Below are 19,554 nucleotides of genomic sequence, written 5' to 3'. Positions count from 1 at the left end.
AAAATATGTGAAAAATAATGTGTTTTTCGAACAACCTAGTATGAGAGCCTGTTCTAGTACACCCCCAAAACAAAATCAAAACTTTGTAAAAGAGCATAATAGGACCCCTTTAATAATGTCTATTTTTTATGTACATCTTTCCACTGTAATGTCTGTCAAAATATATATATATATTTGCTGCAAACAAAAAGAATCTTAGTAAAAGCATCTACTGTACTTATACTCAAAGCACAGGATAGGTGGACCTTAACGACCGGCTGATTGATTTTGTGAAAAGTGTAAAAATTATACTTGCATAGTTAAAAAAAACATACCAACAACACACATTTTTTCCCAGAAAAAGGGTGGCTTGAAGTTGATGTACTGCTTTAATTTTGATTTTGGATTTGAAAATCAGGGCTCTTACTACCACACTATTGTTGCCTTTAGCCTTTTGGGGTACAAGTGCAAACATTTGTTCAAAACCTAATTACAGCTTCTGTAGCAAGCTAGCACTACTGCGAAAGGTAGTATGCAAGAATATAAAGCAGCTCTGTTTTGTTATTCCAATATTGTTTGATATATCACTGCTTTACTGACTGGAAGATGATGTTTATTGTTGAGTAATTAAATATCTATTGTGGTAATTTGGAAGTGCATAATAACTATTACTGTATCCCAATCTTTCTCTTGCTTCAGTCTCTGAATTAACATTTTACAAAAAGGTTCTATATATTAACATTAATTCATTAGGTATTATGAAGTAACAATGAACAATACTTTTACAGCATTTATTAATATAGGTTAATGTTAATTTCTACATATACTAATATTTGTATTTTTATTTTATATTTATTACTCATTTGTAAAAAAAAAAATAACATTAGGTACACTTGGCATAGGTTATTATTGTGAATTTGAATCCATTTTATTTAAAGTCATATTTTCAAATTCCTTAAAATTGGCATTAAATCGGTTGATTTTGAAAACAGTTCAATAAAATCAGTTAAAAAGTATGAATATGGTTCAAATAATGCTAGTTGTGGAACAAGCAAGATTCAATTAGTTAAACTGTATGCAATTAATAAATTTAATTGAGTGATGATGAATTTATAAACCTGGTTATTGCGCATTTAAAACGTATTTGCTTTAATACTATTACTCTGTGCAATCAAGGCGACGATATCGCTGGAAATGAAGTGTCCCCAACTAAGCAAGCCAGAGGCGACAATACTTTAATACTATTAAATAAATCTCATTCTTGTTTCATTCATGTATGACTGATAAATATTCATCATAATGTTTATTAATATTAAAATGGTTTAATCCAAATGGTTGGAAATTTTATAAATTAGAAATTAAAATCTTGAATATATAAGCCTAAATATTTTTTGAGCAATGGTTTATAATTAACTGATGTAACAATGAATAAAAAAATTAAAAATGTATTGTTCATTGTAAGTTCCTGATACCTAATGCAATAACTAATGTTAATTAATTGAGCCTTAATGTAAAATGTCAAGTTAATCTAAAGAATAATGTGGTTGTCAGGATATTTTACAATTATTTTTTGGGGTTTCTCAAAGGAATCTCATAAAATTGAAATCAAAACCCCCCACTGTTTTAAGGAATCTTAAAAGTGTCAAATGGACATTCAACAATCATTACACAATTTACAAATTTTCCTAAATGGAAAGGAATGCTGTTTCAAAAACCTCTTTATATATTTTAAATTCCCATTGTTACACCTTTGCAGTCCTAACTATATTCTGTTAGTATATCATAACAGGGATACTGTGTAACTTAAAAAAGAACTGTGTTTAGAGTTTGCTACGTTGAGGCAAACATTTATTGACATCTACTACAAAGCTAGAACAAATATTAATTTATACATACATATAAAACACATACAAATGAATAGAATAGTGTTGGCAGAGCTGCGGTGGAGATATTTTGTGGTCACAAAAGTGTAACATGGCAATGCAGAGAAAACATCAATTGCTGAAACATCCGGTGAAAGTCATATTCATGTAGTCCTGTAAAAGCACCATCAGACCAGTGATCAGCATGTGTCCTGGAGAGTATGAATTTGTCTCTCCTCATCATATTCAGTAAGTCCCAACCTAAAACGTGGCTCTTCCCTCGACATCCACTCATCTGCATTGAATTCTGGAAAGAAAAATGAAATCTCTCTCTTGGCAGATTCAACTGAATCTGAAAGAAAGAAAATGTTGAAACTTTAGAATAGTAGAACATTTTTATCATTTAAAATATTTAAGAAATTTGTCTTTATTTTGTAAAACCGTGTTATGGTTTAGGATAATATTTAGAGTTTTAAAACAAACACTCATTAGGCCTTTTCTAGAGAGGTTATTAACTGTTTCGATATTTATTTGATCTAGTCTATTTAGCCAGTTAAAGGAACAGTTGACCCAAATATGAAAATTTGCTGAAAATTTACTCATCTTCAGATCATCCAAGATGTAGATGAGTTTGTTTCTTCATCACAACAGATTTGTAGAAATTTAAATCACTTGCTTCCCAATGGATCCTCTGCAGTGAATGGGTGCCGTCAGAATGAGAGTCCAAACAGCTGATAAAAACATCACTAACAATAATCCACAAGTAATCCACACAACTCCATCAATTAACATCTTGAGAAGTGAAAAGCTGCATGTTTGTAATAAACAAATCCACCACTAACATGTTTTTAACTTTAAACCGTTGCGTCCGTACTGGAGGAAGCGGTATTATGGATAGAGGACTTGCATTTTGTCCAGAAGCAACAGTTTCAACTTTAAAGTTATAACGCCTTAATGATGGATTTGTTTCTTACAAACATTCAGCTTTTCACTTCAAAAGATGTTAATTGATAGACTGAATTCATGTGGATTACTTGTAATTACTTTTATGTTTTTACCAGTTGTTTTGACTCTCATTCTGATGGCACCCATTCACTACATAGGATCCAAGCAAGTGATTTAAATTTCTCCAGATCAGTTGTGATGAAGAAACAAACTGATCTACATCTTGGATAGCCTGAGGATGAGTACATTTTTAGCAAATTTTAATTTTTAAAACTATTCCTTTAACTGTTAAAGGGTTAGTTCACCCAAAAATTCTGTAATTAATTACTCACCCTCGTGTTGTTCCAAACCCGTAAGACCTTCGTTCATCTTCGGAACACAATTTAAGATATTTTTGATTAAATCTGATCCAACCTGACAGAACTGGAGAGGATTTGCAAGGAGGAATGGCAGAGGATCCCCAAATCCAGGTGTGAAAGACTTGTTGCATCTTTCCCAAAAAGACTCATGGCTGTATTAGATCAAGAGGGTGCTTCTACTAAATACTGAGCATTTTTCAGTTTTTCTTTTTTAATAAATCTGCAAAGATGTCAACAATTCTGTGTTTTTCTGTCAATATGGGGTGCTGTGTGTACATTAATGAGGAAAAAAAATTAACTTAAATGATTTTAGCAAATGGCTGCAATATAACAAAGAGTGAAAAATTTAAGGGGGTCTGAATACTTTCCGTACCCACTGTATATCTGCATTAATTATTCTTTTTGAGAGGAAGAGCAACAGTACAGCATACAGCATCTGTAGTTTCACAATAATTTAAAATACACTACCACTCAAAAGTTTAGGGTCAGTAACATTTTTTGTAATGTTTTTAAAAGAAATCTTGCTCACCAAGGTTGCATTTATATAACACAAAATACTGTAATATTGTAAAATATTATTACAATTTAAAACAACTTTTCTGTTTTCATCATTTTAAAATGTAATCTATTCTGAAATTATTTTAATATGCTGATTTGGTGCTCAAGTTGATTTTTTTATTATCAATGTTGAAAACAGTTGTGCTGTTATATTGAATGGAGTTCAAAAAACATTTATTTTAAATATTTATAACATTATAAATTTATTTGCTGTCAGTTTTGATCGATTTAATGCATCCTCGCTGATTGAAAGTATTAACAACTTCTTACTGACCCCAAACATTTGAATGGTAGAGTATGTGTTAATATTCAAGTAGAACACAAAGCTAAATCAAGTACATCCATTCCTTTCCACTCCTTCTGAATGCAGTGATTTAACTGCCTTTAATGAATAATGTCTGTGAACCTGTAGGATAATCAGCTCAGAGGGTAATTTGAGGAAAAGCTGTTGTCAAGACTCGTGAAGCTACAAGGGGTTAGTTACATGGTCAACCTTTGACTTCCATAAATGCATGTTCAGTCCAATAACATACAGTTTCAAGAATTCTACAGCAGTTGTTCCTCTTCCTGGTACTATGAACAAGTTTTACCTTTATCAAATAATACAAAAAAGATCTGCACACTGTTATTCTCCCTTTATTTAGAAATACTTAAAAGTGCCAATGTTTCGGTCAAAGATCTTCGTCAGGCACACACTGTGCCTGACACAAAATTAAATTAAAATGAAACAGAAAATACACACACACATATATATATATATATTATTTATACATATATTGTTTCATATATATTAGATCAATAGATAGATCTACAGCTTAAAGCTTCAAATTATTTAATCATACATACAAATATACTGTATGTCCACAATCCTGTACATAAAAATATACCTGTGAATATAAACCTCCTTCTAGCTCCTTCAGAGAGCCATTATATCAAATAAGTGTTTTTTTTACAAAAACATTATTAACCATAAGCACTTGAATGATTAGTGGAGAAATGACAATAAACATTTACCTTGACATGAATTCAACCAGTCTTTGATAGAAAAAACGTCCTGTAAAATAAAAACAGTCAGGGATGATAACCAAAAATAAACTGCTGCTTATCTTTTGATCAATTTATCCACTAGGAATAAGCCAACGAGGTTGATGTGGTTTATGGTTAATATGGTCTGAAAAGGCTCTTGCATACATAATACAGACATATGAATGTGAGGCAGCTGCTTTTCTTTGGATGCAGGATATGTATGATAAGCTGAGACTGAGTACCATGTTCTCTCTCCACATGCTGTGTCAACATTATGTGAAGCCTTTACTATGACTCACCCTGTTTAAAATCACGCATCACACATGTACTTAACCATTCGATCTGTTACAAACACAGACCTTTTTCATTCATGCAGTGGATTTATAGGAAGAGCGATCCTTTTCTACCTGCATGTTCAGCATAAAACTTTTCTGAATCTTCTGTTCTCCACATCAGATCCTTCTTTCTGACTATAATGAAGTTTTCGAGAATCTTCTGATGAAGAGCCTGAAATGAAAAGAAATATTATATTCAAATGTTTCTGTGCTCCTGTGCCCATCTGCATCTCTTAAAACTAAAACTCATTGTCGGTGAAAATGCATTGCTATGCTAATGGAAGCCTGTTGCAGTTTTGCTGTAGGTCTTTTCATTTCATGTTTGCCCTCAACAACAAGACGACAAAGGATCTTAGCATAGAAATAAAAATAGTTAATTAAGAGGTTTAGTCTCGGTGGTGTAAATTAAAGCAATCAGGGCTTCAGTTTGTAAACCACGTTGCATGAGGAAATTGTTACTAATTAAAAGCACCTTCATCTCTTTAAAGCAACAGACAGCGGAAATTAAATCAGGCGAGACATTGGCTTGTTTTAATAGTAAAGACAAATGATTATGTAGCTTTAAGCCTCCACATATATTGAGTTACAACAAGACATCCATCTTTCTTCATTAAAAGGGTAACATTCAGCAGGACGGGGATAGGGGAGACTGGGGCTAGTTGTCACACTTGTTACTCCAGTGAATATTGCTCATGATAGGTTTAATTTTTTTTATAGCGGGGTAAGTAACTATATGAAGTAAGCCAGGGATTCCCAAACTTTTTTGTCAGCCTTTAACCTAAAATATTTACTTGAAGTACCCCCTGAAACTTCTAGATTTATATAATTAATTTTTATAATATTTCAAATTATTTTGCATTTCATACTTCACATTTGCATGTTCATAGTTCTCTGATGTTGATTAATGGTCACACGACATGCAGTTTTAGTAAGTCTTTAATTTTTATTGCTCTCATTTGAATACATAATACACACACACACACATATACATACATACATACATACATACATACATATGTATACATATACACACATACACACACACACACATATATATATATATATATAAGTCAGTGTTTTTTGTCTGTACAATGACAGCCAAAGCTCATCAAAACTGTCCGGTTACCAACATTCTTCAAAATATCTTCTTATGTTTGTTTTTTTGCAGGGAAAAAAGTCATAAAGGTTTGGAACTACCTTTGAGTAAATAATGACAGCATTTTCAATATTGGTTTAACTACCCAAGTAAATGAATAATTTGCTACAAAATAGCAAATACAAAACAACTGTTAGAGAAAATACACTTTCATGTAGTAATTGGAGTTTATAATCAAAATCTTATTACTAAGATATAGGCCTTTTAACAAGTCACAGACCCCCTACTGAATTTCAGTTGCTTCTGTCAACGGGGGACTCAAAAATAGCACATCCACATGATGTATGTAATGTAGACTCCACAAAGTTCGTTGAATTTTTCTTTAATTATTTATATAATCAAACAGGTGCAGTGTAGTGTCATCTCACCTCCAGAATGAGCGGATGGGCCACAGCATCTGGTTTGACGACCGCAAGGGTGAGCTGCAATGCCTTCACACACCGCATGCCTTTACTGTACTGCTTATACTTCCACTAAAAGCATCAATGGTCTTGTGTTTCCCCGTGATTTGTCTCTATCGACACGATAACCAGCAGCTCTAAACACACATGCATGCTCGTGAACATTTCACAGCTCTTTCAGATTCCAATGCGCTGTGCAACATGATAAATTAATCGATACAATGTAGGCGATCGACCGAAAAAAAAACTTTCGTTTGTTCAGTTGGTGTTTAAATTTGTTTTCAGATTGAATTCTCAAGAAAAATAAGGCTTTTATTCTAAACTCAGCGTGCTCCGCGCTGTCGTTACGTGGGCGCCGCCATCTTGCCCGGTAGTAAACATAGGAAGTTACACAGCCCGCAGCTCTCATCAAAATCCTACTATTCTTCTTCTTCTTCTTAAGCGTTTTTGGCGGTTGGCAAACCAGCTAATAGGTGCTTTACCGCCACCTGCTGAAAATCCTACTATTTCGACCAACCCTTGCTGATATACAACTGCTTTGTTGACAATAAATCTACAAATAGCCAACACAATAGCTGATATTCGTTTTTAACGAAACATACTGTACCTCGAATAAAAAGCTTGTAATCCATGCGTGTTTAAACACATTTGAACGGGATTTATCAATGCGCACTCCCATGTTTTTCTTTGTTTTAGTGATAAAACATAGGCTATTATGTTTGATAAAATATATAATGTGTACAACAACCCATTTTCTAGCAGTGCTGTGGAAAACTTTCAATGAAATACAGAAAATAATTAAAAGTTACAGATATTGTCCAATGTGACACCTTGCCTATTGCATAAGAATAACCTCTAAGAATAACAAAGACATTTAATAAGGTTTCTTCTACCTTAAGCTGACATTTAGAGAAACAGTGACCTGTGACCATCTGTAGTAGCTAAAGTCATGTGACAATACAACTGTAAAACAGAGCAACCTTGTTTAGGTTGTTTAAAAGATTATCTTAAAGAATATTTTTTAAGTTGATGATGCTCAATGAAAATATAAATAATTCTATTCTGTATAATGCATGTTTACTTTTACATGTGAGTCTGTCTTTATGTGCATGTGAAGGATCAAACGTGATAATTGTTTTAGACAGCTGTGAAACCCAGAATGATGATGCAGTAACAAAAATGTAGACCATTTGATGATTATTGTGAATTATTTTCTTAACACTGATCTGACTATACTACAATCACATTACTTTTTAATGTCGCATGTCACAGCTTCAGGCTGCAGTAAATAGTCTTGAAAGTAGAATCCTTGATTTTCACACACCTATTATTCTTCGTTCATTTGTCAGGCAGTACGATTATGTCAGTTTTGACCTAGTTACCCCAACTTTACCCTGACCACCAATGCTAACATGTTCATTCATTGGGAACCTCTGCTTTTCAGTGAGATTGCTGACACCAGTTGAACCAATCCATATCCTATTTTGACACCCTGCCTGTTTCATGTGGGTCTTTTAAGGAGTGACAGGATGGGGTCAGAGTGCATTTCCTGCCATATGACCATTTGGTCTGCTGTTTAATAAAATCTAGCCTTCATTTACTAAAATGGTACCCTACTTGTGACTGGAAAAATACATGTGAAGGTGTTCAGCAGCTAGTCAGAGATTTTATACTTAACAGCAAATCACAGAAATGCTTCTCACATGAAATGTGAATTGCGAATAAATAACCAATAAAAACATATAATACAAAATTATTTGTCTTTATTCAAAGAGCATCTTTGTGGGGCAGGGAGTAAGCTGTGTACCTCTCAGTTGCTAGCACCTGTTTTGACATCTACTGAAATGCAAGTGTCCTTTGACCTTTTCTATTCCCATTCTTCACAGAGCTGCACCAGACACTCACAGACAGCTGTGTCAACCTCAGCGGGAGCAACTGTCATACCTACAGAAGGATAACACTTTTAAAGCTGAAGAATTATGTTGTGCCTTAACAAGCTCCACCTTTAAATGTGTATTGATGACTTTCATATTACACAAGAAATCACATGTATCAAACACACACACACACACAAAACTGCATTTCCGTCATCATTTACCCATTCCAAAACTGAATGACTTACTTTCTTCTTCACAACAAGACATTCTGTGGAAGAAGATATTTTGATGAATATTTAAAGTATTTTTCCAGTCAGTGCGACCCCAATGACATTCAATGTGTACTTGGGGAAAACACACACACAGAGAGAGATATTTTCATAATGTCTTCTTTTATGTTCCACAGAAGAAAGAAAGTCATGCAGGTTTGGGACAACATGAGGGTGAGTAAATTTTGACTGAATTTTCATTTTTGGATGAACTATCTTTTTAAGTAAACAAATTTGATCATGTTCCTTTTAAACTGCATTTATGTTTTCCCAGGTGGTCTAAACTATCCCTCTGTCTCTTTTAAACATCATATGTGACCAGGCCCGGTACTAGGCTCGCTGGACTGGGGGGGCCAATCAGAAATTGTGGTAGGGCAGCACTTTCTAGGGTAATATATTCATAGTTTACTAAAATTATTAGGATATTAAGTAAAGATCATGTTCCATGAAGATATTTTGTAAATTTCCTACTGTAAATATATCAAAACTTCATTTTTGATTAGTAATATGTATTGCTAAGAACTTTATTTGGACAACTTTAAAGGCGATTTTCTCAGTATTTTGATTTTTTTGCACCCTCAGATTCCAGATTTTCAAATAGTTGTATCTCAGCCAAATATTGTCCTATCCTAACAAACCATACCATCAATGGGAAGCTTATTTATTCAGCTTTCAGATGATGTATAAATCTCAATTTCGAAAAATTGACCCTTATGACTGGTTTTGTGGTCCAGGGTCACATATTTGTCATTCATCTAAAACATTAGTTTACTTTTCCGGATTAAACAGATGATCTTCTAGTGTTTTAAGAAACCAAGTGGACCCACATTACATTTACATTTATGCATTTGGAAGATTTTTTTCTGATTCAAGGTATACATTTAATTTTTTTTTTTTTTTAAATCAGTTCTTGGTTTCCCTGGGAATCGAACCAATGTCCTTGGCGTTGCTAGCACCATGCTTTATTGTTTGAGCATTGACCTTGGCTTTTCTAGTGCCATGCTTCTGTCTGCATATTTAAGTGTCTTTTATTACTATATACTAAGATTTAAATTAATCATTTGATACAGTGCATTTATTTTGTACATATGTTTTGACATTGTGCATATATTTAAAAAAATATCTGCATGTAATTACATCTATAATTACACTTTTGACCCTACTTCTACTCCTTAACCCATTCTTACCAACAATCCTGTTCCTAACCATATCCAACCTCAGTAACAGCAAAAGTGTTTTGCAATTAAACATGAAAACAGTAAATGCATTGCAAGTACATAGTAGTTAAAACACCTAATATAAAGTGGGACTGTATAGAGTCCTAAGAAATAAATTTTATTTTTTCTCAAATTCCGTTTTATTTTATTTTTCCTTTTTTTATTCCATTTTAATGATTTAATTAAATTTTAACAATCAGAAATATGTCTAATCAATTAAATTCATAAAACTTTAACAACTTTTGTTTTAACAACAATTTTTCTGAAATTCTGTTGTCTGATTTAATTTTTATGGATTCTGTGTTTTATGATATTATATAAATGTATTATCAAAATGTGGTTATCAATTGAATGCATAAAACTTTAACAATTTAATCTTTTAAAGTGTAATCAAATGAAATATGAACAATTGCTTTAATTTTTGGGCAAACAAAGTGCTGCATAACAAAGGTTTACAGTTTAAATTTAAACATGGATGAAACATTATTGATATTATTTGATATTCCTTAAAAAAATACATTTAATAAATTGTATTACTATTGTTATTATTACTTCAAGATGCACATTCTAATGTACAATGTTAATACATTTCTCTCATAATTTCTGTCAAGTTATTATCCTATGTGGGACCGAACATGATTCACAACCTTTTGCATTTATCTGTCATAAAAGGCCTCTAGATTAAGGGTCTGAGTGAAAGAAAGGAATTATTTCTCAACAGTAGTAAGGGTTATGGGTGATTTAGTTATGGGTGAAAACATGGATGTTCATATGTATAACTGTGGTTATATGATTAATAAGCTCCATTCAACACAACAACCACAGTATCATTGTTTCTATGCAATGGAGCAGAAATGTAAAAAAGATTATAGCTAGCTACTTCAAGTGCTCTGCGTTTCTGTCCTGGGAATCAGCTCTTTAAATTGCACTGCCTGAAAAATTGTATAGCCTCCGGAAAAAGACAGCGCTATATGACCTCTTAGAATAAACTGGGATGCTGCTGGCCAAATGCTAGTGTCAGAGAGAAACAAAGTTATTAGCACCGTGGGGCCCAGCTTGACTGCCTGTGTTAAAAATAAACAGAGCGGTCAGATTTGGAGCTTACGTTCTCCTCAAACACTGAGCATTCTCTCTCTGTCTTGCTCTCTCTCGTCCTCTGTTTTCCCATTGACACCAGTGAATACTTGCTCTGTATTGTTTCCGTAGTGCTTTAAAGACACACACTTACAATTGTTTCACAGCTTCCATGGGATTGGCTACTGAAAATGACAACTGATCATGGTGGATTTTTCCTTTTTTACATTTTTATATTTCTTGTATGGATTCTGTTTTTAACCCAACGTTCATTTGAACAGTAAACAATTTAAGATTATGGAAAATTACGGCATATTCTTAGCTTTAGAAGCAAAAATATCTTCACTAACAGGTGTAATGACCTGTGGTTATTACTGGCGGCATATGTTGTAATACTCTGTAATGATATAAATGGAAATGTCTAATTTGTTACTGTCATGGGCAGCCACAGGAAACAGTAATTGTTGAGCATGCATGGTACTATTCCTGAGAAGAGCAATGCTGCTGGCTATTTGTGGTAGTTTGATGCTGTTAAAAGGGTGCAGAGTGTTGGGTTTCAGAGTAAGCCTCATCTCTGTCCCTGGGTCTCCTGTTGCCTGGGCTTCTTTTAGAACACAGGTGCTGACTTCAGGGGTACTGGCATGCTTGTTGCAGGGGAAAATGTACCAGACCTCTCCCATTTCCTCCATAGAACTGGGTCGGGTTCATTCTGTGGGTGGCTCATGAAATCATGTGGTCAAGCACAGTGCAAAACCAGACAGTTCATCAAACTAATAAGAGTATCAAATGAGGATCATCCATTTTTAACAACTCACATCAAGTCTGTATAAAGTTTTTTTATGCTTTATGATGAATTTTCATATCTGTGACAACTGTTGTATGACTGAATTATTAATATTATATTATATATATTAATGTGTGTATAGATAAAATAAAATATTTCTATTTCAAATAAATACTGTTCTTTTGATCTTTTTATTCATCAAAGAATCCTGAAAATATGTATCATGGTTTCCACAAAAATATTAAGCAACACAACTCTTTTCAACACTGATAATAAACATGTTTCTTGAGCACCCAAATCAGCAAATTAGGATGATTTCTGAAGAATCATCTGACATTTGCCATCACAAGAATAAATTACATTTTAAAATATATTTAAATAGAAAACAGTTATTTTAAATTGTAACGCTGTTGTTTCAAAATTGTATTATTGTTATTATAACATTATTACTGTTTTTGGAGTATTTTTGATCAAATAAATGCAATAAATTGTATCCTTAACTCTTATTTATATATATATATATATATATATATATATATATTCTATTAGATTACTAGAGATCCCCACTCGCGTGGATTCCTGTTGTAATGACTGTAAGAATGGCCATCTCAGCCGCCATAGTTGCAACTCTTGCGTCATCAGGGCTGCGTTCAGCCCCGACAAAAACGGTGCAAAACGTTTTTTAAACGGAAACAGTGGTGCGTTGAACACTGTTCTGATGCCCAAGAGGGTTAAGGCAGTGCTGGAAAATAATGGTGGCCACACAAAATATTAACACTTCGGGCCCAATTTGGACGTTTTCACTTAGGGGTGTACTCACTTTTGTGGCCAGTGGTTTAGACATTAATGGCTGTGTGTTGAGTTATTTTGAGGGGACAGCAAATTTACACTGTTATACAAGCTGTACACTCACTACTTTACATTGTAGCAAAGTGTCATTTCTTCAGTGTTGTCACATGAAAAGATATAATAAAATGTTTACAAAAATGTGAGGGGTGTACTCACTTCTGTGAGATACTGTATATATAAGAATTAAGAATATATATATGTCTGATGATATTTGTATATATGTATATATATATATACTGAACAAAATTATAAATGCAACACTTTTGTTTTAAAATTATTTATTAATCAGTTAATAAATCATTTTTATCATTTTTATCATTAATCATTTTAATATATATAATGTATATTTATATTTAAATCATCATCTTGCTATATAACATGATCACCACAAACACATAATTCATGTTTTCAGTGTATCTATTCCAGTTGTTGTTTAAAAAACAAAACAAAACAAAACAAAAAAACTGTATTATGAGCATTTTCAGTAGGTGTCTTAGACTTTTGGGCCCCACTGTAAAGACTATATTTTTATTAAGTTAGAATATCATCCCAGTGCTTTGTTAGCTATACATCATTGTAATGTAAAATGCTACAAAATAAAAGTCCAGAAACATTTGTTGTCATTTAAACATTACTGTTGGTGCTCAGAAAAACTGTGCTTGTAATGTTTGCCATTTATCAAAGTAAACTGAAGCATCTTGATCACAAATCTTTCCAGCCTTGAGCCTAAAACCCGCTAGCTTATCAAATCCCAGACAGTAGTAACACTAGCTTGTTTCAGCTGTGACTACTAACCCACTACTGTACAGAAGTCACTTGCCCACAGTTGTTTCCTGGTTTCTCTTCTCTCTCCCTAAAGGAGCCATTGAAATTGGGTGTAAAAAGGGGAGCAGTGGGTGTAGGGTGTCTCAAGGCGAGTGTGAACAGCTGAGGTGTGATTTCAAAGGCTCGCTCTCCCCTGTCACGGCCCTGATTGGGTTGGACAGCAGGCATAGGAGAGGCCCTGGCTTCTAAAGGACACCAACAGGTGGAAGACTGCGGGGCAGAGGGGGGAGTATAAGGGAGGCTGAGCGCTTGAAAAGGCCGGGAGCATGTGGCCATGTCTGGGCAGAATCCACCAGTCATGCAAAGAGGACGATACACTGTAACACTCAGCAGAAGACGAAAGATGGGAACAGAAAGGTGTGGGGAGAGTTTTCATTTGTTTGTAGATTGGGTTGGCTATAGGCAATCTTTTTTTCTGAACTTGAATAGTCTTTACAAGATATTAATAATTAATTTGACATTTTTTTACTTCTTTAAACTATTTTTGTTCTTTTTTGTATATATATATATTCATTCTTTATTGGCATGGCAGTGAAGATTAAATATCAAATAATTTTTTATTAAATAAGAGCAGACAAACACTTACCCATTCCATGTCTGGGATGAACAACCTGCAATTTATCAGAATTAAAATGATCTCTTATTTGAATTTTTCCAATTCTTTCTAATGAGATATATAGAAGCTATGTATATTATATATATAGCTCCATTTTGATTTGGACTGAGATGCTGGGTGACATCTCTGTTTTATGAGGCAGCAAATGGAAGATTTTACACCTCTGCCACTGGAAATGGTGCTGATAAAGGAAATGGAGGTATGAGCGTGTTACTGCGTTTTCACCTGAGGTGTCATAGCTTGTCTTTGATCTACTGTATATCAGTCTCCTATATCAAGAAGGAGGAAAAAAGGGGCAGTTTGCCCATTTTGAGTTTTCCATGTGGCAGAATGAGAAACCTTCTGATCTATTTAAATGTGAGAAAGATGTTCGAGTGCTAGATGTGCTAGTCCTCTCCTGCTTTGCTGGCTAACCTCCATGAACTTCCTTGTCTATGGACACTTGTCAACACAAAAAAAATATGATGGAAAGGAGGAGATAGCTACATACAGGTAAATTCAGATTTTCTTTGCATTTTAGCTGTAATATTACTTATTCAAGAGAGTTTTTTTTTTAAGTGAGCAACAAATGTTTGTTGTGAAGGAATGCTAAATACTGCTTTTTGGTTTTTCTGGACAATATTTCTGGATCCACTTTGGAGTTATCCAGCATTTTGCTTTGACGTTCTCTATAACTTAATATAGTTATGAAGCAGAACAAAAAAATGCATTGTTTTAAAAAAATTATCTCTTCTCTATGTACAGCCTATGCATTTTTCCTGAGAACTTTGTCTATTCTGTGAGGAAACTAAAATTTGCCCCGTGTGATGACATGCTTCCTTATATGCCCATATGAATATTCAAGTTATGGAATGTAAGGAAGTGTGTGGTTTCAGGGGGAATCTATCACCACAGGACTGAAGCATGCAAATAAAACACATCATGATGGATATAAAATGATTCATTAATCCTAAACTGAACAGTTTTAACCCCAAAATTGATATACATTTGTGTCATTTTGTATTCTAAGATGACAAGAATAATTTGAGCTGCATGAACTATTCTGGATCAGGTGGTAAAGCTGTTGTTTTAGTAAGTTGGCTGGCCATAGGCACACGTTTGGGACAACCATGATCCACACCATGATCATTTCTCACTGACATATAGCTACTGAAGATCCAGGGCAGACTGACAGAGTACAGCTGTCCCTCACTTCACTAATCCTTCTGAGAGCTACAAACCTTATGGGTTTTATTAAAGAAGGCACTAGAGTCTTCTTTTCCCAACTATCAGAACATTAAGCAAAAAGGCCGTAATTAACAACGCCATGTTATGTGGCAATGTTCACTCACTGAATAGCACAGAAAATAAAATAGACATTTTACTAAAGAAACAGTTTGTAAACGGGGCTATCTGTTGCCAAGTTGATTTCGTTTTGTTAATTATTATTATTACATTTTTCCTTTGGCTTCTCAACAGGTAAGCAGCAAGAATGACTTGCTGAACTTTGTCAACATAAGCTTCGTTAATCTTCCTCCCTCTGCCTGCCGTTCTCTCTTTCTGAAGCATGCACGCCTTGCTGTGGCTGGTCAAATGGAACCAAGTCAGGTGTTTCTGCGAGGTTTGGTCCCCTTCAACCAGCTACTGCGTCGTGAATACAGCCAACATAGAGCAAAGATTATAAGAGAGTCATTCAGTAAAGACTGATATTTGTAATTTAAAATACTAACCCTTTAAAGTTTTTCATTATTTAATTGTCTTTTATTTCTTCTAAAATTCAATAAACTCTTTTCCTTTTCAATGTTGTGTTCATTTTCTCCTTCTTAATTATAATAGTAATTAATTATTCTTTCTACAATAATCATTCAGTCCCTGAGCTTGTCATTCATTGCCCTTGTGGGAAAAAAAGTGTGCTTAATTTGTGCACTTTCTGAATTGTATTGAATGTATACTTAAAATAGTCTATTTAATTCTATTTTATAAATTATTAAATAATGAAATAATTTGCATTTTATTGTTACAAAAATTTATAGTGAAAAGTGTACATAAAATTTAGAATTTAGTTAGAACTCAGTTAATGATCAACATTTTTTAAAGGTTAAGCGCCTTGTTTTACTGACTGATGAAGGAAAAAATAAGAGTTTTCTTTTGTACCCTATTTATTAGAAGTGCTTGAGTTCAGTTTCGGGTTCAAGCTCTCCATTAACATTAACTTAAAGCACTCAAGTATTAAACTCATGAAATAAACCAAATATGAACGCACTAAAATAGTCTGTCTGTCTGTACCTGCATCATGCACAATGTCCCTGTGTGTGTGCGTGTGTGTTTCTCTGACTGTTTATGGATTATACCCAGAGTCTGGAACGATCTGCTTGGTTTCATTTGATACAGTACAGCAGAAGCAGGTAGACACCTACCTTTGTCTCTGTTTCAATAACGATTCTTAAACTAGAAACATTAGTTAATTGTATAAGACAGTGGTTCTCAACTGGTTCTGCTTCGTAATGACAACAACACAATATCAAAACTGTTTTTTCTGCAAAAGTAAACAAAAATGTTACTAAAACATTAAAAAACTACTCACCCTCAGGTCATCCAAGATGTAGATGAGTTTGTTTCTTTATCAGAACAGATTTTAAGAAATTTAGCATTGCATCAGTTGCTCACCAATGGATCCTCTGCAGTGAATGGGTGCCGTCAGAATGAGAGTCCAAACAGCTGATAAAACATCACAATAATCCATCATCACAAATATTTAAACAAAATAAAAAATGTATGTACACTTCTTGCAAAAACACATCCCATAGCTTAACATTTCTAATGTTAAGTCAACAAGTGTTGATTTTGGAGTTAACTGTACTAAAATGTATAAAGCCTAATGTGTATGTATTCAGTGTTTTTATCTTATAAGTTATTTTCACCAAATATCCTGAGGTGGAATTGATGTGTAAATAAAGTGATGAGATGCCAACTCAACTTGTTTTTTGTTGTGGTTGTTGTTTTTTATTGTGTTTAATGTATTACCGTTTTAAATAAACTTGAGTCAAGTTTCTTTGCCAATATAATTTTTTTGATGAGATAAATGAGAAGAGATTGCTACGACAATTTAAAATTTTTAACTGAGCCAACAATATGAATGGTAAACTAAACTATTTATTATTATTATTAGTAGTAGTAGTAGTAGTATAGCAGTAAAGCACAAATAGGCAGAAAATCTTGTGTCATTTTGAAACACACAAAAAAACAAATGACAGCTTTGATAGTAATGAAAGTAAACTTTTTATAAGGTCTTTTAAAATATACAAATATGCAAATATCCGAATAATATTTTAGAAAAAAATATTGATTATATTTTAGCTACATATTTTTCCACATATAATTTTTATGTATTCATTTATTTATTTGACATAATTGCAACCTAAAGGCCTATAAAACAGAACACACAAACGTTGTTATGACATTAGATATGAATGTTATTATTCAAAAGGAACAGGTCACGCATTCGTGACATCTGAGCCCTGTGACGTCACATAACAATTAGAACGTGTCGCCTAGGCTTGGAACTCACTTGCGCATTTTGTTGGTTGAAGTTTCGGAATAGTCTGTTTTTCAGAGTGAAAAACAAAACCTGTGTTATCATGGGACTGTTTTCACGACTAAAGAAAACCTGTAAAGTGGAGCGTGTACACGAACCCCAACCCTGTGTGCTGCTCAAATACACGCCCATCACGGCGGAACACCATATGCATCCTCATCCTCTTGATGAGACGTCTGGTGGTGCTGATGAGATGGTTGATAGGAAAACGGAGGCAGGGAGACGAGAGAACAAGAAGAAGAGGTTTTGGAGATCTTTTCTTCACATTTTTCGCCGAAGAGCTGGGAATTATTACCTGGCTAAGGCTGAGAAAGTGTACCAAAGTGAGGCGGGATCGTATCGGAGCCTTGCCGATGGTAAAATAACATATGATGACAGAGGTTTTTAATTCCTTCATTACGGAAACTTTTGTTGTTCTTGTGTACAGCTTTTTTATAACCAAAAATCAACAACAGAAAAATCACTGGGCCAGAACCAAAAAAAAAAAAAAGATACTGCTATCATTATCACCCCAAACATTTTAGAGTGAGAGTTTAAAGATCACAAATGAAATTAAATTTGAATTACAGATAACCAAAATCAGAAAAGTTATTTTCGTTACTTTAAATAAAATTTATGTCAACTGAAATTAAATCAAATATTTAAAAGATCAAAATTTCTCATTTTGATTTAGTTTAACTTGATGTACTAATATATAAATAAATAGCTTTAGGTGTCATTACCAAAACAGTCAATATTTGTGAATGTTAATTCAGAAATAAATAGATTTACATTGTCTAAAGAAATTTAATTGTTCAATAATTTTTTACTCATCATCATTTTTAACTTATGTTATTATGTTCCCTCTTTAGATCAGACTTCTCTACAACACATCCCTATTGAAGAGATCCATGATCATCAAGAAGCTCCAGCTTCTGAGGTTCTCCCCGCTCTAGAGAAACAGCTGGAGCAGGACGTCCCTCAACCTCAGGACGTCCACACTCCAGTTAGTTTGACTGAAGAGGACAAAGTGGAAGAGTTGGACAAGGGTAAATTTACTGCCATAATCCAATTCTCACTTTCCTAGTGGATTGTTAGGTGTCATTACCAAACCCATCAGTACACATTTTAATTCAGAAACAAATCGATTTAATCACTTTAATTTTTTCAAAAGTGCCCTTGAATAAAAAACTACTGTAATTTGAGTATGCAATATTTTATTCATATTATTGGTATTCCCCTCTTTAGATCAGCCATCTCTACAGCACATTGTAGAGATCTATGATCTTCATGAAGCTCCAGTCTCTGAAGTCCTCATCACTGCTGAGGAACAGCTGGAGCAGGACGTCCTCCAACCTCAGGACTTCGATGCTCCAGTAAGTTCCGCTGAAGATGACAAAACAGAAGAACTGGACAAGGGTAAGTTTACTGCCATAATCTAAAACATAATAGACACAGATTATCACATTCACAGTTTTTCAAAAGTGCCCATAAATGAAGAACCACTCTAATTTGAGTAAGCAATATTGTATTCATATTAGATTGTATTCATATTATTGGTATTCCCCTCTTTAGATCAGACTTCTCTACAGCAAATTGTAGAGATTCATGATCATGGAGAAGCTCCAGTCTCTGAAGTCCTCCCCGCTGCTGAGGAACAGCTGGAGCAGGACGTCCTGCAACCTCAGGACGTCCACACTCCAGTTAGCTCCACTGAAGATGAAGAAGCGGAGGAGCCGGACAACAGTAAGGATAATACATGTTTGTGAATTAGAAAATGTTATTATAAATTATAAAATGCATAAAAAAATTGATTTCATGCTAACTACATTTGTTTATCTTTTAATAGGCCACATCTTCTGGCAATAT

General features: G+C 33.8%; 1 protein-coding gene across 1 annotated transcript; it reads right to left on the bottom strand.

Moving 5' to 3' along the window:
• Positions 1 to 1,793: 1,793 nt before the first annotated feature.
• LOC107746317 (nucleoside diphosphate kinase 6-like) lies at positions 1,794 to 7,024 on the bottom strand. Its single transcript, XM_016560465.1, has 5 exons — positions 6,589 to 7,024; positions 5,137 to 5,236; positions 4,718 to 4,757; positions 4,550 to 4,572; positions 1,794 to 2,193 (listed from the first exon to the last, which is right to left on the bottom strand). The coding sequence occupies exons 1-5, from the start codon at positions 6,664 to 6,666 to the stop codon at positions 2,042 to 2,044; spliced, it is 393 nt and encodes a 130-aa protein (XP_016415951.1). The 5' UTR covers positions 6,667 to 7,024; the 3' UTR covers positions 1,794 to 2,041.
• Between the last annotated feature and the right edge of the window lie 12,530 nt (positions 7,025 to 19,554).

Source organism: Sinocyclocheilus rhinocerous, unplaced genomic scaffold (genome assembly GCF_001515625.1).
Source record: "Sinocyclocheilus rhinocerous isolate Xijiao unplaced genomic scaffold, SAMN03320098_v1.1 scaffold40, whole genome shotgun sequence".
NCBI lineage: Eukaryota > Metazoa > Chordata > Actinopteri > Cypriniformes > Cyprinidae > Sinocyclocheilus > Sinocyclocheilus rhinocerous.
Note: the sequence above shows the minus strand (reverse complement) of the source record. Positions and strands in the feature narration are given on the sequence as shown.